Source organism: Oncorhynchus clarkii, chromosome 6 (genome assembly GCF_045791955.1).
Source record: "Oncorhynchus clarkii lewisi isolate Uvic-CL-2024 chromosome 6, UVic_Ocla_1.0, whole genome shotgun sequence".
NCBI classification, from domain to species: Eukaryota; Metazoa; Chordata; class Actinopteri; order Salmoniformes; family Salmonidae; genus Oncorhynchus; species Oncorhynchus clarkii.
The window spans coordinates 17,056,104-17,083,941 of record NC_092152.1 but is presented as its reverse complement, the minus strand read 5'-3'; the positions used below and the strand labels follow the sequence as shown (position 1 = coordinate 17,083,941).

The 27,838-nt window shown below is 41.6% G+C and overlaps 1 protein-coding gene across 4 annotated transcripts in view; it reads right to left on the bottom strand.

Annotated features, from left to right (window-relative positions):
* LOC139410671 (fibrinogen C domain containing 1a) overlaps positions 1 to 27,838 on the bottom strand; it is a 101,870-nt gene that overhangs the window by 67,553 nt on the left and 6,479 nt on the right. For 3 of the 4 annotated variants that reach the window (XM_071156061.1, XM_071156064.1, XM_071156062.1), the window contains one exon: positions 7,274 to 7,759. In XM_071156061.1, the coding sequence (XP_071012162.1) occupies positions 7,274 to 7,759 (486 nt within the window). Of the gene's footprint in view, positions 1 to 7,273; positions 7,760 to 22,214; positions 22,311 to 27,838 lie in introns of all 4 variants that reach the window. The other variant, XM_071156063.1, reaches the window with a different exon arrangement.

Sequence of the window (27,838 nt, the reverse complement as noted above, 5' to 3'; positions counted from 1 at the left end):
GTTCCACTTCATGATTGTGTCCCACTTGTTGTTGATTCTTCACAAAAAAATACAGTTTTATATTTTTATGTTTGAAGCCTGAAATGTGGCAAAAGGTCGCAAAGTTCAATGGGGCCGAATACTTTCGCAAGGCACTGTGTATAACATTTATTTGATGAAACATATCATTTGTCCTTAGCGCTAATAGCCCATAGAAACACATTGAATAACAGATTCATACATGGAGAAACAGATAAAACAGTCATAAAATAAATCAAAAGGTAGTTTGTTTTGAAGTGTTTGTCCTATATCTGAAGATCAGGAAGAAAGATCAGGAAATGATATATGTATTCTTAAATGTAACCCCTTTTTTTAGGCACTAAACTACAGTACTTCCATAAACGAAATTCTTCCCTTCATTTTTTTTTACTGGTACTTGGCTACCTTCAGACGAGTCTTGTGAGGCTAGAACAAAACAACCAACATGTAAGAGTCTCATATTTCCATAGACAGGTCATAATAGATTGGTTTAATCTCAGGGTTATGACCACGTCACAGCCATGATACAAATGTCACAACACATGGTCTCTAATGTATTATTGCTTAATTATGGCCTACTTAGCTGTTTTGATTCCCCCTGGTAAAGGGTAGAAAAGACAGCAGGTTAGAAAAGTAGATCTCTTTTTCCATTTTGTAGTTTAATCCAAGAGAACTGCTGGTGGAAACGTCTTTATGCGCAAAAATTGACATAATAACCATCATATCGAAGTAAACTTGGAGTCACACGATAATATGGTGTGTGGTTCTCCCACTATGACTCTGGAAACTATGCAGTTTGTTAGGCTTCAGATGAACTCTCACAGGGTGGCGAGAGTGCCCGGTGATGAGCTAGCTGCTCCTTTCCAATACATTTTGAGGATCTTATTCTGGTGACATGATGATTAAAGCTTGACTGCCGTTTGACAAATAAAAATATTCTCGCTCTTATCCATAATAATCTCATCATGCAGACTCCCCTAGCTGCACTGTATCTGTGAGCTGTTGGCTAGAGTGCACGTGACAAAACCAGAGTAGGCACATTTGCTATTTAACACAGTTTTTGTGACAAAACTATCGGCAGAGCTGAAAATGCAATGGAAACACATTGAACTTTAGATTAGTATTCTGTAAATGAAAACGTAAGCGAAAGAGTATATTTTGTGTGTAATACATCATCACGCACAGACTTTTATCCACAACATGTCCGTTTGGTGGAAACACATCACTGCTGTGAAAATGGCATATTTTCTTTATGCGAGTTCTAGAATATTCACATGAAAATCTGTCGCCGATTGCTACTGTAATAGATTTTCATTCAAAATGCCTTTTTTTGGGAGGGGGGGCTTTTTAGCCAACAAATATTTCTCAAGCAAGAATTTTGCTAGGACTGCGTGTGATCTGAGTGGGGAGGGAACATTTGAAACCAGCTGTTTGGAACTCGCTTTGTTATTGGTCTATTAACCATGGAAAAGCCCAAACTCCCGCCCATGAAAACCTGCTGATTAGAAGGTCCTGTGTAGATTGTATTTTCAACCAGCAACTATCAGGAAATAACTCTGATCAAATGTTTTCACACTTTTACAGTGTTAGTTTCATCAGCTGTCGTACAATATGATATTAAACACAGGAACAACATAATTTTGACCACAATAGGCCTTTAAAAGGTTTGACAACTGGGCTATGGAAGACGGTATTGTCTGCATCCCGACATACTCTGGTGCAATTTAGGCTCTAGTTACTGTTGCATGGATCTTGATGATTTGTTGCTTTGTATTTTGCATTTCTCCTTCTGCTGCTACAGTATCATATGAACAGTATCCTACAATATGTAGTCTATAGTATAAAGCATTTTGTATTTTCCACGCAGATGGTGTGTGTGTATTGAGATAATGAGGGGGCTATAGGGTGTCTTCAGGCCTCATTAGTGACAGGGCTCCTGTGCAGAGTCAGGCTCCCAGGGTTACATTGCCATCCGGGTTTCAAAGGCACTCAGAGGACACATACTTAGCATATCACCATTACCATTCAGTGGGAGATGAAAGCTCCTCTATTGATTAGAGAGGGGAACAACAGCATTGAAAATGCATGATAAATGCCAATACTGCAGCAGCTTCACCTGACTCATTCACCATGAATAATCCCCTTTTTGATAGGTGTTTGAGGGATCATTGGTATCCTGTTCTGTATACATGTTGGGTCCTCAGTTAAGATTCTTCAAAATCACTCTCGAATCAATAGTGACAAAAACTAAATATGTTGTGTGTGTGAGACTCACTCAACCAATGAAAGGATCATTTGGTAATCGCAAGTGAAAATGCCCCTGTGCTATGAATACAATTTATGGTGTGTTTATTCTTTACCCCCTGAAAAGAACCACTATGAAACACGTTTATGACAAGATAAAAGTACCTAACCTTGAGCCTTCCTCAGCAAATAAATATTCACATTCTATACGGTGAGTGTATGTATCCGTCCCCTGGTAGATCTAAAGCCTGCTGGAGGCAGAGCAGCCCCTGGGATGTGACTATAGATTATTCTCTAGGTTATCACCTCCCTAATGGGACTCAAGCGTAATTTTCTTTCTTGTGAGAAAACTTAATAAAAATTGACTAATCTGAACGGTGCTAAGAAAAGTCCACTGCGCATTAACTCATACAGTAGGTCGTGTTCATTAGAGGAAAATGGACTGTGTTGCAAAGAGTTTTTAAATGTTTTCCATTGAATGCCCTAATAAACACACCCACGTTGATGCAGAGTTTAAAATGACACTGGTCACACCTCTGTCCACAGAGTTGATAAGCAAGTCTTACAATGGCCGAGCAACAGCAGTCAGACTGCCCCCCAAAAAACGATATACACTATGTTACGGTAAATGTGTACAGACAGTGTTATTGTCTTCCTGATCCAGGCCTAATCGGATTACAATGGTGTATTTTGTATTAGTGAGAAACTCACAGTGATAATGGTGTGTGTGTGTTTATATGTGTGTTTATATGTGCGTGTGTGCTTTCGACAAATGTTAACACAGGTACTTGAGAATGAACTCCTCCCGCTGTCAGGCTGCCAGTGGGATATTGCAGATTTCATTAAAAAAAATCTCATTCTTATCACGATGGGGATTGATCAAATGCGTGAGTTTGAAATTAGTGCTGATGGGAATAAACTAACTGTTCATATCAAAATAGCAGAACAGACAAGTTGTCCTCTATTAGTAACAGCATACAGTACCAGTCAAAAGCTTGGACACACCTACTCATTGAAGTTTTTTTATACTATTTTCTACATTGTAGAATAATAGTGAAGGCATCAAAACTATGAACCAAAAAAGTGTTAAACAAATCAAAATATATTTTAAATTTGAGATTATTCTAAGTAGTCATCCCTTGATGACAGCTTTGCACACTCTTGGCATTCTCTGAACCAGCTTCATCGAGAATGCTTTTCTAAAAGCCTTGAAGGAGTTCCCACATATGCTGAGCACTTGTTGGCTGCTTTTCCTTCACTCTGAGGTCCAACTCATCCCAAACCATCTCAATTGGGTTGAGATCGGGTGATTGTGGAGGCCAGGTCATCTGATGCAGCACTACATCACTCTCCTTCTTGGTCAAAAAGCCTTTACACAGCCTGGAGGTGTGTTCGGTCATTGTCCTGTGGAAAAACAAATGATAGTTCCACTAAGCGCAAACCAGATAGGATGGCGTATCGCTGCAGAATGCTGTGGTAGCCATGCTGGGGGCAGGTGGGACGGTAGTGTCCCACCTGGCCAACATCCGGTTATATTGCAGAGCGCGTTATTCAAACGACAGAATTATAAATATTTAACTTTCATAAAATCACAAGTGTAATACATCAAAATAAAGCTTAACTTCTTGTTAATCCAGCAGCTGTGTCAGATTTCAAAAAGGCTTTACGGCGAAAGCACACCATGCGATTATTTGAGGACAGCGCCTCGCATACAAAACCATGAAAAACATATTTCAACCAGGCAGGTTCGTCACAAAAGTCAGAAATAGCGATATAATAAATGCCTTACCTTTGACGATCTTCTTCTGTTGGCACTCCAAAAGGTCCCAGTTACATCATAAATGGTCCTTTTGTTCGATAATGTCCTTCTTTATATCCATAAAAACTCAGTTTAGCTGGCGCGCTTCAGTCAATAATCCACCCAGTGTTCCCTCCATCAAAATGCATACAAAATGAATCCCAAACGTTACTAATAAACTTTTCCAAACAAGTCAAACAACGTTTATAATCAAACCTTAGGTAACCTAACACATAAATAAACGATAAAATTTAAGACAGAGAATCGTTATTGTCTTTACCGGAGAAAAATACCAAAGAACGCGCTCTCATTCACACGCTTGGAAACACTACAGCCAAAATGGGAGCCACCTAGAAAAACTACAATTTCTGGTGAATTTTTCCAAAACCAGCCTGAGACTCTTTCTAAAGACTGTTGACATCTAGTGGAAGCCCTATGAACTGCAATCTGGGAGGACTTCACCTTATAATAAAAGTGACAGCCATTGAAAATAGTGGTAGGTTGAAATTTTTGGTTTGTCCTCGGGGTTTTGCCTGCCATATCAGTTCTGTTATACTCACAGACATCATTTTAACAGTTTTAAAAACGTTAGAGTGTTCTCTATCCAAATCTACCAATTATATGCATATCATAGCTTCTGGGCCAGAGTAACAGGCAGTTTACTTTGGGCACGCCGGTTGAAACCAAAAATCTCAAATTTGGACTCATCAGACCAATGGACATATTTCCACCCATCTAATGTCCACTGCTTGTGTTTATTGGCCCTAGCAAGTCTCTTCTTATTTGTGTCCTTTAGTAGCTGTTTCTTTGCAGAAATTCAACCATGAAGGCCTGATTCAAGCAGTCTCCTCGGAACAGTTGATGCTGAGATGTGTCTGTTACTTGAACTCTGTGAAGCATTTATTTGGGCTGCAATTTATGAGTCTGGTAACATTAATGAACTTATCCTCTGCAGCAGAGGTAACTCTGGGTCTTCCTTTCCTGTGGCAATCCTCATGAGAGCCAGTTTCATGACTGCACTTGAAGAAGCTTTCAAAGTTCTTGTATGTTTCCCTATTGACTGACCTTTATGTCTTAAAGTAATGGTGGACTGTCATTTCTCTTTGCTTATTTGAGCTGTTCTTGCTACAATATGGACTTGGTATTTTACCAAATAGGGCTATCTTCTGTATACCACCCCTAACTTGTCACAACACAACTGACCGGCTCAAACGCATTCAGAAGGAAAGAAATTCCACAAATTCACTTTTAACAAGGCACACCTGCTAATTGAAATGCATTCCAGGTGAATACCTCATGAAGCTAGTTGAGAGAATACCAAGAGTGTGCAAAGCTTTCATCAAGGCAAAGTGTAGCTTCTTTGAAGAATCACAAATATAAAATATATGTTTAACACTTTTTTTGTTTCTACATGATTCCATATGTGTTATTTCATAGTTTTGATGTCTTCACTATTATTTTACAATGTAGAAAACAGTACAAATAAAGAAAACCCTTGAATGAGTAGGTGTCCAAACTTTTGACTAGTACTGTCGGCTATTTCAGCCACACCCGTTGCTGACAGGTGTATGAAATCGAGCACACAGCCATGCAATCTCCATCGACAACCAATGGCAGTAGAAGGACCTTACTGAAGAGCTCAGTGACTTTCAACGTGGCACCATCATAGGAAGCCACCTTTCCAACAAGTCAGTTTGTCAAATCTCTGCCCTGCTAGAGCTGTCTCGATCAACTGTAAGTGCTTTTATTCTGAAGTGGAAATGTCTGGGAGCAACAACGGCTCAGCCTCAAAGTGGTTTGAATCATGTTTCACCATCTGGCAGTCGATGGACAAATCTGGCTTTTTTGCGGATGCCAGTAGAACACTACCTGCCCAAATGCATAGTTCCAACTGTAAAGTTTGGTGGAGGAAGAATAACGGTCTGGGGCTGTTTTCCATGGTTGTTAAACTTTTAAGCTATTATTCAAACCAAAAACCTGTAAAGAGGAAATACAGTGCATTCGGAAAGTATTCAGAACCCTTGACTTTTCCACATTTTGTTATGTTACAGATGTAACGTCTGCTTCCAACTCACACTCTCAAACATGTAGATCCATGTAGATCCCGATTGCTCAGTTTAGCTGGGCGGCCAGCTCTAAGAAGAGTCTTGGTGGTTCCAAACTTCTTCCACAGTAGAGGCAATGATGGAGGCCACTGTGTTCTTGGGGACCTTCAATGCTGCAGAAATTTTTGGGTACTTTTCCCTAGATTTGTGCCTCGACACAATCCTGTCTCGGAGCTTTACGGACAATTCCTCTGACCTCATGGTTTGGTTTTTGCTCTGACTGTCAACTGTGGGACCTTATATAGACAGGTGTATGCCTTTCCAAATAATATTCATCCAATTGAATTTACCACAGATGGACTCCAATCAAGTTCTGGAAACATCTCAAGGATAATCAATGGAAACAAGATGCACCTGAGCTCAATGTCTAGTCTGGATGCTTATGTAAATGAGGTATTTATGTTTTTTTATTGGTAATATATTTACAAAAGTTTCTAAAAACAGTTTTTGCTTTGTCATTATGGAGTTTTGTTGGTAGATTGATGAGGACATTTTTCATTCAATACATTTTAAAGTAAGGTTGTAACCAAACAAAATGTGGCAAAAGTGAAGCGGTCTGAATACTTTCCGAATGCACTGTATCTATCTAGAACCTAAAATGGTTCTTTGACTGTCCCAATAGGAGAACCCTTTGAAAACCCTTTTTTGGTTGCAGGAAGAACCCTTTTGGTTCCAGGAAGAGCCCTTTTGGGTTCCATGTAGGACGCTTTCTACAGAGGGATCTACATGGAACCCAAAAGCATTCTCCTATGAGGACAGAGGAAGAAGCCTTTTGGAAACCTTTTTTCCAAGAGTGTATGAGTTTCATGAGCATATGCAGCAGTAGAGGCAAGCAGTGAATGGTAACTAGCAGAAGGTTGACCAGAAGGTCTGTGGCCTAAATGTCAGGTGGAGAATAGTGCAGTTATGCCCTTGAGCACAATACTTAACCTGGATTACTTGAGTACAGAACATACTCTGCTAGAAAAATCTAAAATGGGACAGCCGTGGAAGTCACTTTGGTGGAAAGACACCACTAAGCAAAGTAACCATTAAACTCCCACTTTCCAGGGGTCAGATGAGGAATGGGGCTTTGGGGCCTATGGGGCTTTGAGGGATGTGCTTTAACCTGGATAAGTCGGCCTTGCTCCGTTTGCAGAGTGTTGAGCTCTTGTCCCAGGTTCCCCTGGCCTCGCCTTAGAGATTCGTACTCCAACCTGAGCTGGCTGGCATGGGCCGAGAGCTTGGCCACCTCCTCAGCCAACTTCACCAGCAAGGCTCGGTCCTGGCCCTTCACTGACTTTAGGCTCGTGTCGTGGTCTGTCAGCGAGTGGAGCAGCGAAGTCTGCACACCCTCCAGCCGCAGGAAGTTGTTGTTGTAGTCGGGGCAGTTGGGGTCGATGAAAATGTTGATGCGTGAGCCGTCGCCCCGCTCGACTGTCACCAGGGCGTTGCCTTCATCCTGGTTGGTGGAGATGAGTGGGGGGCCGTTGTTAGTGCCGGGGGGCGGGGCTTGGTAGTGGTTCATGAAGAGGATGGTACCCGTTGCCGTCACGGCCAGGAGGACGGCCACGAAGAGCATGATGGTGCACAGGAAGTAGCTACAGCCCATCCTCTGGGGAGAAAGGAGAGAGACCCAGAATAGCATTAGATTAGGTCCCACTTTAAATAAACAACTTATACTGGCTTTATAGAGCATTCATAAAGGCTTCATAAGAACTACATAGATACTTCACAAATAATTTATACATTTATAAGTACGGCTTTTAAAATAAAAATGGAATTGTCTGACATTTTTTATTTTGCATAGCACGGTTCTTAAATTATAATAAATCGGTGTGGCAGCATTTGTATTGGGTCATGTGTGAAAGTTGCTGTTTATATGTTTCTTTATCTTACTTGCCACATCCTACTTGCCACAACTGAAGTTCATTCTGGAAAAATAAAGTAATTCTATTCTATTCTATTCAACCTTTTGTAGTATGGTTGGCTAACTACTGATATCTATACACACCTTATAAAGGGTTTATATGAGCATCCAGAATAGAACACACCAGTGAAGGAACAGTAACTTAACCTAGATAGATTTTTAGGCTGAATATCAGTATGAGAAAAGTGTGTGTAACTTACTCAAACTTTCGTGCATACATTACATTGACATCAATATGTGATTTATAAATGACAAATAACATATCTCAGTTATGGCCTTCAAAAAGTGAGAAATAGTAAAACCACTGCACAGAGTGACAAAATGTGCTGTATAATGTCATTTTGATAGATTGTCTGAAATACTGTACATGATTTCCCTTTCAACTTGTGAATAAATGTTGATTGAAATGTGAAAACATTCTTTAGGATCCAACCTTGTCTCAACGAATCAGATTCTTACCCGTGTACTCATAGAAAAGCCCTCTAACCACTAGACACATAACCTCACAATCCTTACACACAGACAATTCTGACATTTTTAAATATACTTAACATGCCATTGACATCCATTGTCATAGAATATGAAAATAAATAAGAACTACAATAGGCTTTCCGTGATCATGACATAAGTGAAATGAAAAATTAAGCGATACGAGGTGCAAAGACTACAGCTCAGGAACCCCTGTCACTGCCATGTTGAATGCCTTGCTTTATAGTTTATTTTTCAAGGAAAAAGCGTTCCCCTCCTGCTGTTTTTCAAATCCCATTTAAATTTGCTTCTACTTGATAGGAGAGACTGCTCCCTCATGTGATACCAGAGCAATGTTTTCATGCATTTTCCTTGTGCATTCTCTTACAAACACTACATACTGACAGCTACAGCAATACTGCAGTGAGTGGACATACTATTCTATTTGTGAGTGGGGCCTACAGATGTAGGATCTTAATTATAGCAAGTTTTCTACAGCAGGAAAATAATCTTGCAGCTAAAGGAAATATGAATGAATATGTGGATTATAACATTTTAGTAGGGGTTGATACCTTTTTATAAGGGCAGATCAAGCCTGAAATGCCAAAGTAGAAATTAGAAACTTGACAAGCCATTTTCAAACACAACTACACCACAAGTTTGCATTTCCTGCTGTGCAGGAAAATTCCTATCAACAAAAGAGTGATCAAATTAAGATCCTACATCTGTACATGCTCTGTCACTACTGCATCACCAAGAGCATGGCATTAATGTCTGCTCCCTCCTACAGTATATACAACCTCTTAGTAATGCATGTACTCTATAAAGTTACCAGGCTCACAAAATTTGGCATGGGATGTCATAATGACATCATTTTGTGGTTGTAAATTGGTTTTCTGGTTGCAGAGTTGTAAAATGTCGAGATTAAAACCAGGTAACGATGTCAATCATGAAAGAATTAAGACAATCTAGGAAGGATGTCGGTTGTTATCTGATACCAGTTAAGAATGTGTTTTTAATTTCATCAGTTTACATTCAACCTGACCATGACGTCATATAAGACGTCAGAATTACATCATTGCTGCCGGTTTTGCCCGCTGGGCACGGCATCAGAGAGGAAATGGGAAATACAGCCAGTCATTGAATTAGTGCCACTGCTGCAGTGGAGCATCCAACCTGTTAAAACAAGGCCCGGCCTGGCCCCTCCACAGAGTGTAGAGCTACTTACTATCCTCCACAGCATCCTCTGCAGGCATTGTCATATTTATTTTAAAGACAATTAATGTTCACAAAGGACCTCAGCTTACTGCGCCATGCTGCACAAGAGGAAGAGTCCCCGACCAATTTGTTAGACCAAAGCAACAATGCCGCCTGTCTGCAAGAATTATCAGCCTTTCACACAACACCAAAGCAGCCACATAAGAGGTGTGTGAGTGAGTGTGTGTGTGTGTGTGTGTGTGTGTGTGTGTGTGTGTGTGTGTGTGTGTGTGTGTGTGTGTGTGTGTGTGTGTGTGTGTGTGTGTGTGTGTGTGTGTGTGTGTATGTGTGTGTGTGTGTGTGCGTGTGTGTGTGTGTGTGTGTGTGTGTGTGTGTGTGTGTGTGTGTGTGTGTGTGTCTCAGCAATCTCTTTGTGTGCACTCTCCTCCACAGGCATCTGAAAGCGAGACAAGTAGTCACCTCTCATATCCGATTCTGCCGTGGTGCCCTTGAATCGTCAAAGCAAGACAAGTCTGCCCAGCATTCAGAGAGAGTGAGAGGGTCCTGATGCTGTACCACTGCTAGTCCCCACAACACACGACAACGTCAAAGCTGCCGCTCATATCTTGGCATCTCTGCCACCTCTGGCCCTGTTTGGCACCGAGGTTGGGATTGAAAAAGCACACTCTGCCGAGCACAGACAATATTTGAGAACAGCTTTTATACATCCATGCAGCAGAGAGAAAAGCTCACTGGGAGAACAGGCATGGGCAGCACCAGCGGTGAGCTGTCGAACACAATGAGCCCCCCTTATTCCTCTCCTCCATCCCTCCACCTATCCTTTCTTCTATCTCTACTCCGCCTCACCTCTCCTTTCCATTCCTCTCCTCTCTCCTGTTTCACCTAGTGTAGCCAGACAGGGCCCAGACAGGCAGTGACACTGAACACCTCAGGACTAGGGGAGGTCACTGCTACTGACTCACACAGGAGACAGGGGGTGACAGCACTACTGATCACTTCTTTGGACTGTGAAAGGCGAAGCGTCAGGTACTCACAATGGAATTGAGACTAACCTAAAAGGAAGGGACATTTTGAGGAGGACCTGTGTTTTTTGTGTGTAAATATTGTGCTGGGTTTTACTGTCATTTTTTTACACCTCAAATAAGTCTTAGAATTAAGGACAAATGAGAATACAAAGACTGGCAAAAATATTAGAACTCTGTCATGTCATAAGATTATTATGTCACATAGAGTACCAGTCAAAAGTTTGGACACCTACTCATTCAAGGGTTTTTCTTTATTTTTACTATTTTCTACATTGTAGAATAATTAGTGAATACATCAAAACTATGAAATAACACATATGGAATCATGTAGTAACCAAAAAAGTGTTAAAACAAATCAAAATATACTTTAAATGTGAGATTCTTCAAAGTAGCCTGTGGCTGATTGGAAGTTGTAATTTTCATTAGGCAAATATTCAACCTAGTTCAGTGCATAAATATGGTAATTAACTACAATGACCATAATACATTGTACCTGTTCTTTCGGGCCACAGGCAGAGGCGGTTAAACACACAGACCATATGAGACCGTAATAATAATAATTCTAATCAAATAATACCGTAATAATAAATGAATAAACAAACCAAAACTGAACCGACCTCTAATATCCCATTCGCTAGAGATGATCATTAAGAATGAAGTCAGATGCTTTTGGTAGCTACAGTGTAAAGTGCATTCAGAAAGTTTTCACACCCCTTGACTTATTCCACATTTTGTTGTGTTATAGTCTGAATTTGAAATGGATTCAATTGAGATTCTGTGTCACTTGCCTAAACACAATACCAGATAATGTCAAAGTGGAATTAAGTTTTTAGATATTTTTACAAATTCATAAAAAATGAAAACCTGAAATGTCTTGAGTCAATAAGTATTCAACCCCTTTGTTATGGCAAGCCTAAATAAGTGATGGAGGAAAATGTTCTGAACAAGTCACATAATAAGTTGCTGGACACACTCTGTGTGCAATAATAGCGTCTAACATTACTTTTTAACAACTACTTAATCTCTGTACCCCACACATACAATTATCTGTAAGGTCCCTCAGTCGAGCAGTGAATTTCAAACACAGATTCAACCACAAAGAGCACCTATTGGTAGATGGGTAAAAATAAAAGCGAGATATTGAATATCCCTTTGAGCATGAAGTTAGTAATTGCACCTTCCTAACTCAGTTTCCGGAGAGGAAAGAAACCGTTCAGAGATTTCACCAAGAGGCCAATGGTGAAAACAGTTACAGAGTCTAATGGCTGAGACAGGAGAAAACTGAGGATGGATCAACAACATTGTAGTTACTCCACAATACTAAGCTACAGTTGAAGTCGGAAGTTTACATACACCTTAGCCAAATACATTTAAACTCAGTTTTTCACAATTCCTGACATTTAATCCTAGTAGAAATTCCCTGTTTTAGGTCAGTTAAGATCACCACTTTATTTTAAGAATGTGAAATGTCAGAATAATAGTAGAGAGAACTATTTATTTCAGCTTTTATTTCTTTCATCACATTCCCAGTGGGTCAGAAGTTTACATACACTCAATTAGTATTTGGTAGCATTGCCTTTAAATTGTTTAACTTGGGTCAAACATTTCGGGTAGCCTTCCACAAGCTTCCCCACAATAAGTTGGGTGAATTTTGGCCCATTCCTCCTGACAGAGCTGGTGTAACTGAATCAGGTTTATAGGCCTCCTTGCTCGCACAAGCTTTTTCAGTTCTGCACACAAATGTTCTATAGGATTGATATCAGGTCTTTGTGATGGCCACTCCAATACCTTGACTTTGTTGTCCTTAAGCCATTTTGCCACAACTTTGGAAGTATGCTTGGGGCCATTGTCAATTTGGAAGATCCATTTGCGATCAAGCTTTAGCTTCCTGACTGATGTCTTGAGATGTTGCTTCAATATATCCACATAATTTTCCTCCCTCATGATGCCATCTATTTTGTGAAGTGAAGTGCACCAGTCCCTCCTGCAGCAAAGCACCCCCAAAACATGATGCTGCCACTCCTGTGCTTCACAGGCTTGCAAGCCTCCCCTTTTTCCTCCAAACATAACAATGATCATTATGGCCAAACAGTTCTATTTTTGTTTCATCAGACCAGAGTACATTTCTCCAAAAAGTATGATGTTTGTCCCCATGTGCAGTTGCAAACCGTAGTCTGGCTTTTTTTATGGCGGGTTTGGAGCAGTGGCTTCTTCCTTGCTGAGCGTCCTTTCAGATTATGTTGATATAGGACTCGTTTTACTGTGGATATAGATACTTTTGTACATGTTTCCTCCAGCATCTTCACAAGGTCCTGTTATTCTGGGATTCATTTGCACTTTTCGCACCAAAGTATGTTCATCTCTAGGAGACAGAAAGCGTCTCCTTCCTGAGCGGTATGATGGCTGCATGGTCCCTTGCTGTTTATACTTGCGGTCTATTGTTTGTACAGATGAACGTGGTACCTTCAGGCGTTTGGAAATTGCTCCCAAGGATGAACCAGACTTGCAGAGGTCTACAATTTTTTTTCTGAGGTCTTGGCTGATTTATTTTGATTTCCCCATGATGTCAAGCAAAGAGGCACTGAGTTTGAAGGTAGGCCTTGAAATACATCCACAGGTACACCTCCAATTGACTCAAATTATGTCAATTAGCATATCAGAAGCTTCTAAAGCCATGACATCATTTTCTGACATTTTTCAAGCTGTTTAAAGGCACAGTCAACTTAGTGTATGCAAACTTCTGACCCACTGGAATTGTGATACAGTGAATTATAAGTGAAATAATCTGTCTGTAAATAATTGTTGGAAAAATTACTTGTGTCATGCACAAAGTAGATGTCCTAACCGACTTGTCAAAACTATAGTTTGTTAACAAGAAATTTGTGGAGTGTACGTATGTAAACTTCCGACTTCAACTGTAAATGACAGAGTGAAAAGAAGGAAGCCTGTACTGAAATTTTTTTCCAAAACATGCATCCTGTTTTCACTAAAGTAAAACTACAAACAATTGGCAAAGAACTTAACTTTATGTCCTGAATACAAAGCGTTATGTTTAGGGCAAATCCAACACAACACCGAGTACAACTCTTTATATTTTCAAGCTTAATGGTGGCTACATCATGTTATGGGTATGCTTGTCATCGGCAAAGACTTGGGAGTTTTATATGGAATAAAAATAAACAGAATAGAGCTAAGCACAGGCAAAATCCTATGAGGAAAACTTGGTCCAGGCTGCTTTCCACTAGACACTGGAAGACAATTTCACCTTCTGCAGGAAAATAACCTAAAACACACATACACTGAAGTTACTTACCAAGATGACATTAATGTCCATGATTGGCCTTTTTAACACTTTGACTTAAATTGGATTAAAAAATCAATGGCAAGACTTTATAATGGCTATCCAACAATGATCAACAACCAACTTGACAGAGCTTAAAGATTTTTTAAAGAATAATGCAAATATTGTACAATCCAGGTGTGCAAAGCTCTTGAAGACTTTCCCAGAAAGACACATAGCTGTAAACGTTGCCAAAGGTGATTCTAACATGTATTCAGGGGTGTGACTACTTATGTAAATTAGATATCTCTGTATTTCATTTTCAATTAATTTGCACACATTTCTAAAAACATGTTTTCTGTTTTTCATAATTAAATCCATTTTGAATTTAGGCTGTATCACAACAAAATGTGGAATAAGTAAAGGGGTATGATCACTTTCTGAAGGCACTGTATTCTCCTGTAGAAAGCCAGTATATATGCTTGTACTACATAATGCTGACCCATGCTATTTTGGAGGCTATCAGGCTATTCATTGTCAGGCGATGGTTTAATAGCTCCCAAATCACGACTCAGCCTGAAACACTACACACAATAATCCACTTGAGCAGATAACCTTGGATCTGAGCAATTCTGAGCTGTGGCCCTCACTTAAACAGAGCATGCTTGTACTCAGGATGTCTTCAAGTGCATTACCATTTTCTATGTGGAGGTTGTCAGAGCAGAAGCTAGGGTGCGTCTGGAATGGCACCCTGGGCTCTGGTCAAACGTAGTGCAAACTATACTGTGAATAGAGTGGCATTTCAGACACAGCCTAGGTGGAGGGAGGCAGAGGCGAAGCTAGCTCAGATCTCTGCACCATTAGAAAGAGGCAGGGATAATAAAGGTCATGACCCTCTGGTGTGACATGAGCAGGGGTGCTGGCCTTAATGGTGTACCCATGCTATGGGTACAGGGAGGGCGCACAGGGTCCAGGATACGTGTCTCATGCTAAAAGCCTGGCACCAAATAAAAAAACTTGCCGGCTGGGAATTACGAGGCTGACGCAGCAGCAATTTAATTTCAGTACTGTACATGCCAAAAAGGCCTGGATCGAGCACACACACACACACACACACACACACACACACACACACACACACACACACACACACACACACACACACACACACACACACACACACACACACACACTCACACTCGCAGGTTGATATTTATTGGGAGGCCTTGTACTGGAGGCAGCTCTAAAGGGTATCACTAGTTGGCACAGCCACATAAAATCTGATTTTAAACCTAACCCTAACCTTAACATTAATCATACTGCTAACCTTATGCCAACCCTAACCTTAAATTAAGACCAAAAAGCAGTTATTTTCATGCATTTTTATGTATTATAGTACATTTTCGACTTTGTAGCTGGCCAATCTAGTGGAAGTTGCCCAACTTTGCCTCCAGGACAAGATTCATCCCAATAAATGTCAACCTGCAAGCACATCAACACAGACATGCAGTTAGTTTCAGAATGTGTGGCAAGGAATAAGTTATTACTAAATATTTCAAAACTAAAAACACTGTATTTGGAACAAATCATTCACTAAACCCTAAACCTCAACTAAATATTGTAATGAGTAACAAACAAATTGAGCAAGTTGAGGTGACTAAACTGCTTAGAGTAACCCTGGATTTGAAACTGTCATGGTCAAAACATGTTGATACAACAGCAGCTAAGATGGGGAGAAGTCTGTCCACAACAAAGCGCTGCTCTGCCTTCTTAACAAAATATCAACAAGGAAGGTCCTACAGGCCTTAGTTTTGTCGCACCTGGACTACTGTTCAGTTGTGTGGTCAGCTGCCACAAAGAGAAACCTTGGAAAATTACAATTGGCTCAGAACTGGGCAGCACAGCTGGCCCTTAAATGTACACATAGAGCTAACATTAATAAAATGTACACATTTCTCATGGCTCAAAGTGGAGGATGGATTGACTTCATCACTACTTGTTTTTGCAAGAAGTATTGACATGCTGAATGCACCGAGCTGTCTGTTTAAACTACTAGCACAAAGCTTGGACACCCATTCATACCACACAAGACATGCCACCAGAGATTTCTTCACAATCCTCAAATCCAGAATAAACTATGGGAGATGGACAGTATTACATAGAGCCATGATTACATGGAACTCTATCACACACTGGGTAACTGAAGCAAGCAGTATAATTAGATTTAAAAACCAGATAAAAATACACCTTATGGAATAGCGGGGACTGTGAACACACACACACACACACACACACACACACACACACACACACACACACACACACACACACACACACAGAGGAACAGAAGAAGACTTACGCACACACAAGCTAGCACACGCACTCTACACACAGACAGTACATTATAATATTGTTGTATGGTGGTATAATACATTTTGTATTGTAGATACCGTGCATTCGGAAAGTATTCAGACCCCTTCACTTTTGCCACATTTTGTTACATTACAGCCTTATTATAAAACGGATTACATATATTTTTTCCCTCATCAATCTACACACAATAACCCATAATGACAAAGCGAAAACAGGTTTAGAAATCTCTGCAACTGTATAAAAAAAAACTGAAATACCTTCCTTACATAAGTATTCAGACCCTTTTCTTTGAGACTCCAAATTGAGCTTAGTGTAATGATGTGCGCTGAGAGTCGGGAAGCAAGTTCAGGGAGTGAGTGTTTTAATAAATAAACACACCATAATACAAAATAAGACACACGAAAAAAACGCACAGACATGACACAGGAACAGAAACAATGACGCCTGGGGAAGAAACCACAGATAGTAACATATAGGTAAAGGTAATCAAGGAGGTGATGGAGTCCTGGTGAGTCTGATGACGTGCAGGTGTGCGTAACGATGGTGACAGGTGTAAGCCATAACGAGCAGCCTGGTGACTTAGAGGCCGGAGAGAGAGCACACATGACACTCAGGTTCATCCTGTTTCCATTGATCATCCTTGAGATGTTTCTACAACTTGATTGGAGTCCACCTGTGGTAAAATCTATTGATCGGAAAATGATTTGGAAAGGCACACACCTGTCTATATAAGGTCCCCCAGTTGACAGTGCATGTCAACTGGGGGGATATGTCCATAGAGCTCCGGGACAGGATTGTGTCGAGGCACAGATATGGGGAAAAGTACCAAAAAATGTCTGCAGCATTGAAGGTCCCCAAGAACACAGTGGCCTCCATCATAAATGGAAAGAATTTTGGAACCACCAAGACTCTTCTTAGAGCTGGCCACCCGGCCAAACCTAGGAATCGGGGGAGAAGGGTCTTGGTCAGGGAGGTGACCAAGAACCCAATAGTCACTCTGACAGAGCTCCAGAGTTCCTCTGTGGAGATGGGAGGACCTTCCAGAAGGAGAACCATCTCTGCAGCACTCCACCAATCAGGCCTTTATGGTAGATTCTCTGGTCGGATGAAACCAAGATTCAACTCTTTGGCCTGAATGCCAAGCGTCACGTCTGGAGGAAACCTGGCACCATCCCTACAGTGAAGCATGATGGTGGCAGCATCATGGGATCATCTGCATCATTGGTGGGGATGTTTTTCAGAGGCAGGGACTAGGAGACTTGCCAGGATCGAGGGAAAGATGAACGGAGACAAGTACAGAGAGATCCTTGATGAAAACCTGCTCCAGAGCGCTCAGGACCTCAGACTGGGGTAAAGGTTCATCTTCTAACAGGACAATGACCTTAAGCACACAGCCAAGGCACAGCCGGGACAAGTCTCTGAATGTCTTTGAGTGGCCCAGCCAGAGCCCGGACCTGAAGCGGATCGAACATCTCTGGAGAATCTTGAAAATAGTTGTGCAGCGACCTGACAGAGGTTGAGAGGATCTGCAGAGAAGAATGGGAGAAACTCCCCAAATACAGGTGTGCCAAGCTTGTAGCATCATACCCAAGAAGATGCTGTAATCGCTGCCAAAGGCGCTTCAACAAAGTACTGAGTAAAGGGTCTGAATACTTATGTAAATGTGATATTTCAGTTATATATATATATGGAGTCCTCACTTCCGGCGCCGACAGAGATGGCCGCCTCGCTTCGCGTTCCTAGGAAACTATGCAGTTTTTTGTTTTTTTACGTGTTATTTCTTACATTAGTACCCCAGGTCATCTTAGGTTTCATTACATACAGTCGAGAAGAACTACTGAATATAAGATCAGCGTCAACTCACCATCAGTACGACCAAGAATATGTTTTTCGCGACGCGGACCCTGTGTTCTGCCTTACAAACAGGACAACGGAGTGGATCCTATGCAGCGACCCAAAAAAACAACTCCGAAAGAGAGGGAAACGAGGCGGTCTTCTGGTCAGACTCCGGAGACGGGCACACCGTGCACCACTCCCTAGCATTCTTCTTGCCAATGTCCAGTCTCTTGACAACAAGGTTGATGAAATCCGAGCAAGGGTAGCATTCCAGAGGGACATCAGAGACTGTAACGTCCTTTGCTTCACTGAAACATGGCTCACTGGAGAGACTCTATCCGAAGCGGTGCAGCCAACGGGTTTCTCCACGCATCGCGCTGACAGAAACAAACATCTTTCTGGTAAGAAGAGGGGCGGGGGCGTATGCCTCATGGCCAACGTGACATGGTGTGATGAAAGAAACATACAGGAACTCAAATCCTTCTGTTCACCTGATTTAGAATTCCTCACAATCAAATGTAGACCGCATTATCTACCAAGAGAATTCTCTTTGATTATAATCACAGCCGTATATATCCCCCCCCAAGCAGACACATCGATGGCTCTGAACGAACTTTATTTAACTCTCTGCAAACTGGAAACAATTTATCCGGAGGCTGCATTCATTGTAGCTGGGGATTTTAACAAGGCTAATCTGAACACAAGACTCCCTAAATTGTATCAGCATATCGATTGCGCAACCAGGGGTGGAAAGACCTTGGATCATTGTTACTCTAACTTCCGCGACGCATATAAGGCCCTGCCCCGCCCCCCTTTCGGAAAAGCTGACCACGACTCCATTTTGTTGATCCCTGCCTACAGACAGAAACTAAAACAAGAGGCTCCCACGCTGAGGTCTGTCCAACGCTGGTCCGACCAAGCTGACTCCACACTCCAAGACTGCTTCCATCACGTGGACTGGGAGATGTTTCGTATTGCGTCAGATAACAACATTGACGAATACGCTGATTCGGTGTGCGAGTTCATTAGAACGTGCGTTGAAGATGTCGTTCCCATAGCAACGATTAAAACATTCCCTAACCAGAAACCGTGGATTGATGGCAGCATTCGTGTGAAACTGAAAGCGCGAACCACTGCTTTTAATCAGGGCAAGGTGTCTGGTAACATGACCGAATACAAACAGTGCAGCTATTCCCTCCGCAAGGCTATCAAACAAGCTAAGCGCCAGTACAGAGACAAAGTAGAATCTCAATTCAACGGCTCAGACACAAGAGGCATGTGGCAGGGTCTACAGTCAATCACGGACTACAGGAAGAAATCCAGCCCAGTCACGGACCAGGATGTCTTGCTCCCAGGCAGACTAAATAACTTTTTTGCCCGCTTTGAGGACAATACAGTGCCACTGCCACGGCCTGCAACGAAAACATGCAGTCTCTCGTTCACTGCAGCCGAGGTGAGTAAGACATTTAAACGTGTTAACCCTCGCAAGGCTGCAGGCCCAGACGGCATCCCCAGCCGCGCCATCAGAGCATGCGCAGACCAGCTGGCCGGTGTGTTTACGGACATATTCAATCAATCCCTATACCAGTCTGCTGTTCCCACATGCTTCAAGAGGGCCACCATTGTTCCTGTTCCCAAGAAAGCTAAGGTAACTGAGCTAAACGACTACCGCCCCGTAGCACTCACATCCGTCATCATGAAGTGCTTTGAGAGACTAGTCAAGGACCATATCACCTCCACCCTACCTGACACCCTAGACCCACTCCAATTTGCTTACCGCCCAAATAGGTCCACAGACGATGCAATCTCAACCACACTGCACACTAACCTAACCCATCTGGACAAGAGGAATACCTATGTGAGAATGCTGTTCATCGACTACAGCTCGGCATTCAACACCATAGTACCCTCCAAGCTCGTCATCAAGCTCGAGACCCTGGGTCTCGACCCCGCCCTGTGCAACTGGGTACTGGACTTCCTGACGGGCCGCCCCCAGGTGGTGAGGGTAGGCAACAACATCTCCTCCCCGCTGATCCTCAACACTGGGGCCCCACAAGGGTGCGTTCTGAGCCCTCTCCTGTACTCCCTGTTCAGCCACGACTGCGAGGCCACGCACGCCTCCAACTCAATCATCAAGTTTGCGGACGACACAACAGTGGTAGGCTTGATTACCAACAACGACGAGACGGCCTACAGGGAGGAGGTGAGGGCCCTCGGAGTGTGGTGTCAGGAAAATAACCTCACACTCAACGTCAACAAAACTAAGGAGATGATTGTGGACTTCAGGAAACAGCAGAGGGAACACCCCCCTATCCACATCGATGGAACAATAGTGGAGAGGGTAGCAAGTTTTAAGTTCCTCGGCATACACATCACAGACAAACTGAATTGGTCCACTCACACAGACAGCATCGTGAAGAAGGCGCAGCAGCGCCTCTTCAACCTCAGGAGGCTGAAGAAATTCGGCTTGTCACCAAAAGCACTCACAAACTTCTACAGATGCACAATCGAGAGCATCCTGGCGGGCTGTATCACCGCCTGGTATGGCAACTGCACCGCCCTCAACCGTAAGGCTCTCACGGAAGGCCATAAAGATCATCAAGGACATCAACCACCTGAGCCACTGCCTGTTCACCCCGCTATCATCCAGAAGGCGAGGTCAGTACAGGTGCATCAAAGCTGGGACCGAGAGACTGAAAAACAGCTTCTATCTCAAGGCCATCAGACTGTTAAACAGCCACCACTAACACTGAGTGGCTGCTGCCAACACACTGACACTGACTCAACTCCAGCCACTTTAATAATGGGAATTGATGGGAAATGATGTAAATATATCACTAGCCACTTTAAACAATGCTACCTTATATAATGTTACTTACCCTACATTATTCATCTCATATGCATACGTATATACTGTACTCTATATCATCTACTGCATCTTTATGTAATACATGTATCACTAGCCACTTTAAACTATGCCACTTTGTTTACATACTCATCTCATTTGTACATACTGTACTCGATACCATCTACTGTATCTTGCCTATGCTGCTCTGTACCATCACTCATTCATATATCCTTATGTACATATTCTTTATTCCCTTACACTGTGTACAAGACAGTAGTTTTGGAATTGTTAGTTAGATTACTTGTTATTACTGCATTGTCGGAACTAGAAGCACAAGCATTTCGCTACACTCACATTAACATCTGCTAACCATGTGTATGTGACAAATAAAATTTGATTTGATTTTGATTTGATATACAGTTGGGAGAACAAGTATTTGATACACTGCCGATTTTGCAGGTTTTCCTACTTACAAAGCATGTAGAGGTCTGTAATTTTTATCATAGGTACACTTCAACTGTGAGAGACGGAATCTAAAACAAAAATCCAGAAAATCACATTGTATGATTTTTAAGTAATTTTAGATTCCGTCTCTCACAGTTGAATTGTACCTATGATTAAAAAAAATTACAGACCTCTACATGCTTTGTAAGTAGGAAAACCTGCAAAATCGGCAGTGTATCAAATACTTGTTCTCCCCATTGTATATATTTGCAAAAATGTAAAAATCTATGTGTGTAGATTGATGAGGGGGGGGGGGGGGGGAACTATTTAAATCATTTTGGATTAAGGCTTTAATGTGGAAAAAGTCAAGGGGTCTGAATGCTGTCCGAATGCACTGTATGTAGTGGTGTAATAATGATATATGATGTACTGTTTATCTTTGATTTATGTGAGATGTAAGTGCCTTAATGTGTTTGGACCCCTGCCTTGGCAGCAACTAATGGGAATCTCTAATAAATACAAATAGAATTACCAGAGGAGCTGCATTTATTATAATTTTTTATGGGAAGTATTTACCAAATATTTAAAAAATCATACAGGAAATGTAACTGCCTCTCTTCAGTGAAGCAGTTACAACCCTTAACTGACCTGCTGTCGTGAGGTTTGACTGCTCTCAGTGTTCTAGAAGGTCACTCCCCGTGTTCTAGAATGTCAGTGCAGATGTCGAGGGTGGTTTGTCTTCCACTTGGGAATGGGGAAAGACCATGGGGTCTAGATCAGTCTTTGGGCAGATGCAGACACAGTCAATGTCACAGAATGTGTACCACTACCTGTGTACAGTAGGGGGTAAAAAAGCAACCCGGACAGCAGCCAAACATATGTTGTTGTTGTTTTTGCCTCAGATTTTGATATCCTGTGTTCTGTTTGGGATGGTAACTCATGTTAAAGCACACTCCCTGTCAGTCATGGTGAGCCCTTCTAATGTTCTTACCACACATACAGTGGACTCAATCTGACAGTAATCTATCTGGAAACAGCAGCTGGCAGAAAGTGCCAGAGATAAAAGGGGTGAATTAGCTCACCTTCAAGACAAACACTGAACATTCTCAAGCATACTCAAGAGGGAGCTGGTTGCCTCCCTGTGACCGTGCTGGCACTGACATGCTATGATTCTCATCCATGCATACACAGTGAACGGTTCACTCGACGGCACAGTTCATGTTTGTCTGTTTAACATCTAACAAATGGTAAATATTGCCCCCGGAATGGTCTATTCTGGTTGCTTTGCCTGCCAAAGTACACTGCTGAGGGCCCATTTAGCGCATGGTCATCTGAACCCCTAAACCAGACTTATAAAGTCAATATAAAACTTTCATAGTAGGAGAGGGCTGCAGGGCACGGGGGAAAAATTAAGAAAACAGTTTGATCTTTGGACACCAGAGCCATGGGAGAATAATCCCAGAAAGCTATCAGAGTTTGCCTGAATCAAGAGGAGGATGTCTCATACTGTATCCTAACATATAATTATTTGGAAGAGCACCAATCCCTACAAATAGGTCTGTAATATAAGGAGACCAGATGCTGAGGCTTACCCTTGATCTTTAAAATGGCTTTAGGCATATTTCCTACTGGGTTTACTTCGAAGTGACAAAGCTGCAGAGATAAAGTGAAAAGCTGGGCTATACTGACATAGGATTGTAATTTGAGCCAGTTTGCTACAGCAGAAAAAAGAATCCTGCAGCAATAGTAAATGTTAATTATAATTAATGGACATTTTTGTAGGGGTTGATACATTTTTCATAACTTCAGAAGCCTTTTTAAACCTCAATACACAATACACAATACCATTTTAAATGTCCTGCATTGCAGGAAAGTTCTCAAGCAACAGGGTGATCAAATTAAGATCCTACATCTGCACTGTATATTGATAGCTGGCTACCAAGCTTTCTTCATTCTCATGTTGACTAGTTTCACCGGTAACCAACAAACTCTCAAACCTAATGAAGATATCGTACAAAAATACCCAATATGTCGTGGGGCTGTGACATGGTCTCCTTTGTCTTTTTAAACGATCTAGCACAGCTAATGAAATGGCCAGAGGGGACTCTTTGTGCTCCGGGTTCAGTAGTCAACTTATTCCTCCGCAGCTGGGTGATTAAGACTCCCTCTTGTGTGTGTGTTAGTCTGATCCTCTAGCCAAGAGGGGAAAACACACAAGCCACACTGCTGTTCTGTTTCAGCATTCATTGGATTTCATCACTGATATTTGCACCTTGTCATCACGCCACAGCGAGAGCTTATTTAGGACAATACTGAGCGATACATCCTTTAAGTGGTAGTGGTAGGGAGATTGTGTCTAATCGAGAAACTGATAGTGAGTGCAACGAGAATGGCTGTATATCAGCAATTATTAGGAAAGAGTTTGATTCCAATTGTGGTTAAGCTAAACTGTACTGCTATTGTATAATGTTAAAAGAATGGACGGCCGGATGCATATTTATCAGGTGAGTAGAGGAACTAGGGGGTAATGTACAGTAAGCAGTAAGTATGATGCATTGCCATTCAAATGCAAATATGAACAGAGGGTACCTCAAAATGTTCACCTCATTAAAGGAAGAAATGATGAGCCACTATGGGAATAACTTATTTTATTTTAACAAAAAGTGCAATTCCACTAGAGCCTGACCGATTTAAAATTTCTCAATATTATCGGACGATATTGGCCTTTTAACGCTACGGTATCGGACAATAATTCCACCGATAACCTTTATTCAGTCAATAGGATGAAAAAAGGGAATCTCATGCTTATCGAAAAACTTGTGGCCATCCTCATGATGTGTCATTAATTTCACAATATAAGAAATCAATTGAATCATATTTCTTGAACAATTGCTGTTTTCAATGGCAATTTTTGAGAATTCAGTGTGGAAAAATGACACCTTTTAATTTCCCCAGCGTAAAGCAGTATATCAGAAGATATATCAGTATCGGTAAGTTTTTTCCCCCAAAAAATCTGAATCGGTATCGGGCCCAAAAAAACGGTCGGGCTCTAAATTCCACTACTCTGCAACCACTCACTGTTCTGTTCATCAATTTAAAGGACATACTGCATTTTATCCAAAAGGACAATATAGTACACACCCCACACCCATCTGATGCATAAAAACAGACATGTCTCATTTTAACCAGAGACCACAACTGCTAAAATCTTTAGATCCCAACAGCTGGAAGCATTCGTTACACTTTACTTTACAGTGTGCTATTTTTTTAAGTAGTATTAACAGAACATGCAAAATGATAAACATACTTAAGAATTATGGTTTGGTTTATTTGTGATTAACTGAAACAAGCAACTTTTGGGATGAGGTAGTTACTTCAAAAAATGATTAAGTAAGTGCTAGAATGTACCAATTGTTATATTCAATTGTCTTAAAGGGATAATCCACCCCAAACCACTAATTCCTAACAGTGTTAAACAGTGTTAAATGATGATATGTGGAAGAAAAAAAATTTGTGAACAAATTTAAAATATGAAATAAGGTTGGTAGCAACATGTGCAAATCGTTGTGAAAATCTGTTGAAGTCGACTCCAAAACCCACAATGCAATGCTCCTTTTCTTGGCTGGCTGGCTAGCTAGCAAACGTAGCTACACACAATAATACCAAAGTCAATATCAGCATGTGAAGTAGTTAGCTAGCTGTAAAATCTCCTAAACAAACTTCACTATCAATTTAGGTGTCTATCTCACTGAGTTCAACTTGCAGTTCCTCCCTGACCAGAATGAGTGCAGAGTACGTTGTTATGGCAACAACAGCCCATTCCCACATTTCCTACAGACACACAGGGTGCATTGCAAGATGGTACTTGAAGGGAAACTGAGTTTAATAATTTTGTACACTGTTTAGATTGAGCACATCTAAGCGAAATATATACTTTGTCATGAGGACACCACCATGCAGACGACACAATCCGGTATATCAAATCAAATCAAATTTATTTGTCACATACACATGGTTAGCAGATGTTAATGCGAGTGTAGCGAAATGCTTGTGCTTCTAGTTCCGACAATGCAGTAATAACCAACGAGTAATCTAACCTAACAATTCCAAAACTACTACCTTATACACACAACTGTAAAGGGATAAATAATATGTACATAAAGATATATGAATGAGTGATGGTACAGAACGGCATAGGCAAGATGCAGTAGATGGTATTGAGTACAGTATATACATATGAGATGAGTATGTAAACAAAGTGGCATAGTTTAAAGTGGCTAGTGATACATGTATTACATAAAGATGCAGTAGATGATATAGAGTACAGTATATACATATACATATGAGATGAGTAATGTAGGGTATGTAAACATTATATTAAGTAGCATTGTTTAAAGTGGCTAGTGATACATTTTACATCAATTTCCATCAATTCCCATTATTAAAGTGGCTGGAGTTGAGTCAGTGTGTTGGCAGCAGCCACTCAATGTTAGTGGTGGCTGTTTAACAGTATACCTCTAACCCTTCTTTGGACACTGTGTTAACTAACCTCCAGACGAGCTTCAACGCAATACAACTCTTCTTCTGTGGCCTCCAACTGCTTTTAAATGCAAGTAAAACTAAATGCATGCTCTTCAACCGATCGCTGCACCTGCCTGCCTGCCCGTCCAGCATCACTACTCTGGACGGTTCTGACTTAGAATATGTGGACAACTACAAATACCTAGGTGTCTGGTTAGATTGTAAACTCTCCTTCCAGACTCACATTCTCCAATCCAAAAATAAATCTATAATCGACTTCCTATTTCGCAACAAACATCCTTCACTCATACTGCCAAACATACCCTCGTAAAACTGACTATCCTACCGATCCTTGACTTCGGCAATATCATTTACAAAATAGCCTCCAACACTCTACTCAGCAAATTGGATGCAGTCTATCAGTGCCATCCGTTTTGTCACCAAAGCCCCTTATACTACCCACCACTGCGACCTGTCTGCTCTCGTTGGTTGGCCCTCGCTTCATATTCGTTGCCAAACCCAATGGCTCCATGTCATCTATAAGTCGTTGCTAGGTAAAGCACTGCCTTATCAAAGCTCACTGGTCACCATAGCAGCACCCACCCATAGCACACGCTCCAGCAGGTATATTTCACTGGTCACCCCCAAAGCCAATTCCAACTTTGGCCGCCTTTCCTTCCAGTTCTCTGCTGACAGTGACTGGAACAAATTGCAAAAATCACTGAAGCTAGAGACTCATATCTCCCTCTCTAACTTTAAGCACCAGCTGTTTATTTATTGCCTTACCTCCACTATCTTACCTAATTTGCACAAACTGTATATATACTTTCTCTATTGTATTATTGACTGTATGTTTGTTTATTCCATGTGTAACTCTGTTGTTGTTTGTGTCGCACTGCTTTGCTTCATCTTGGCCAGGTTGCAGTTGTAAATGAGAACTTGTTCTTAACTGGCCTACCTGGTTAAATAAAGGTGAAATATATTTACTGTATATATATTTTTAAATGATGATATAAAGGGATGAATGTGTTCTAGACAAGTATGCCCGTACCATCTATGGGCTGATTTGGCGATCTGGAGTGCATTTCATTTTTTTATGAAATGTGATGGTGTGTTACCCCTATATCCAGTGACGAGAACCATGTAGCTATGATGCGTTCCTAGTTGGAACTCCTACACGGTTTCCTGATTTCACAGACAGACCACTTAGAAGTTAAATCATGGGGAACATTTATATTTTACCCACTGATAGAAAATAGGCTCTCACAAAATTGACAGGAGTTTCATGATTTTTATTTCTGGGGATGCATTGTGTGTGTGTGTGTGTGTGTGTGTGTGTGTGTGTGTGTGTGTGTGTGTGTGTGTGCAGTGTTTCCCCTATATGCATTTACGGGACACACTGGTGTGTATGTGTGCAATGTGCCTAAATGTAGGTATGTTTTTGCCTCTCTGTTCCTTTGCCCTCCTCTGCCTGTAGCCTAAAGACAGTTCCTGTTCAGACAGACCGGGTCTCCAGCTCCAGTAGCCCCCAGTGTGCAGGCAGGTTCCTCTGTCAGAGGACTCCAAGGACAGGCAGCCAAGTGTGGAGAAAGCGATTTGTCTTGCAGGCTGGAGTCGGGCTCCCGAGACCACTTCCACAGGTCTGATACTCAACATATCCTCCCTGTGCTTTAGAGAGCTCTTATAGGGGAAGGTTTGCTGCTCAACCCTGCCTTGTACTACCACACTCCAACGCATCCGAGGTACAAGTC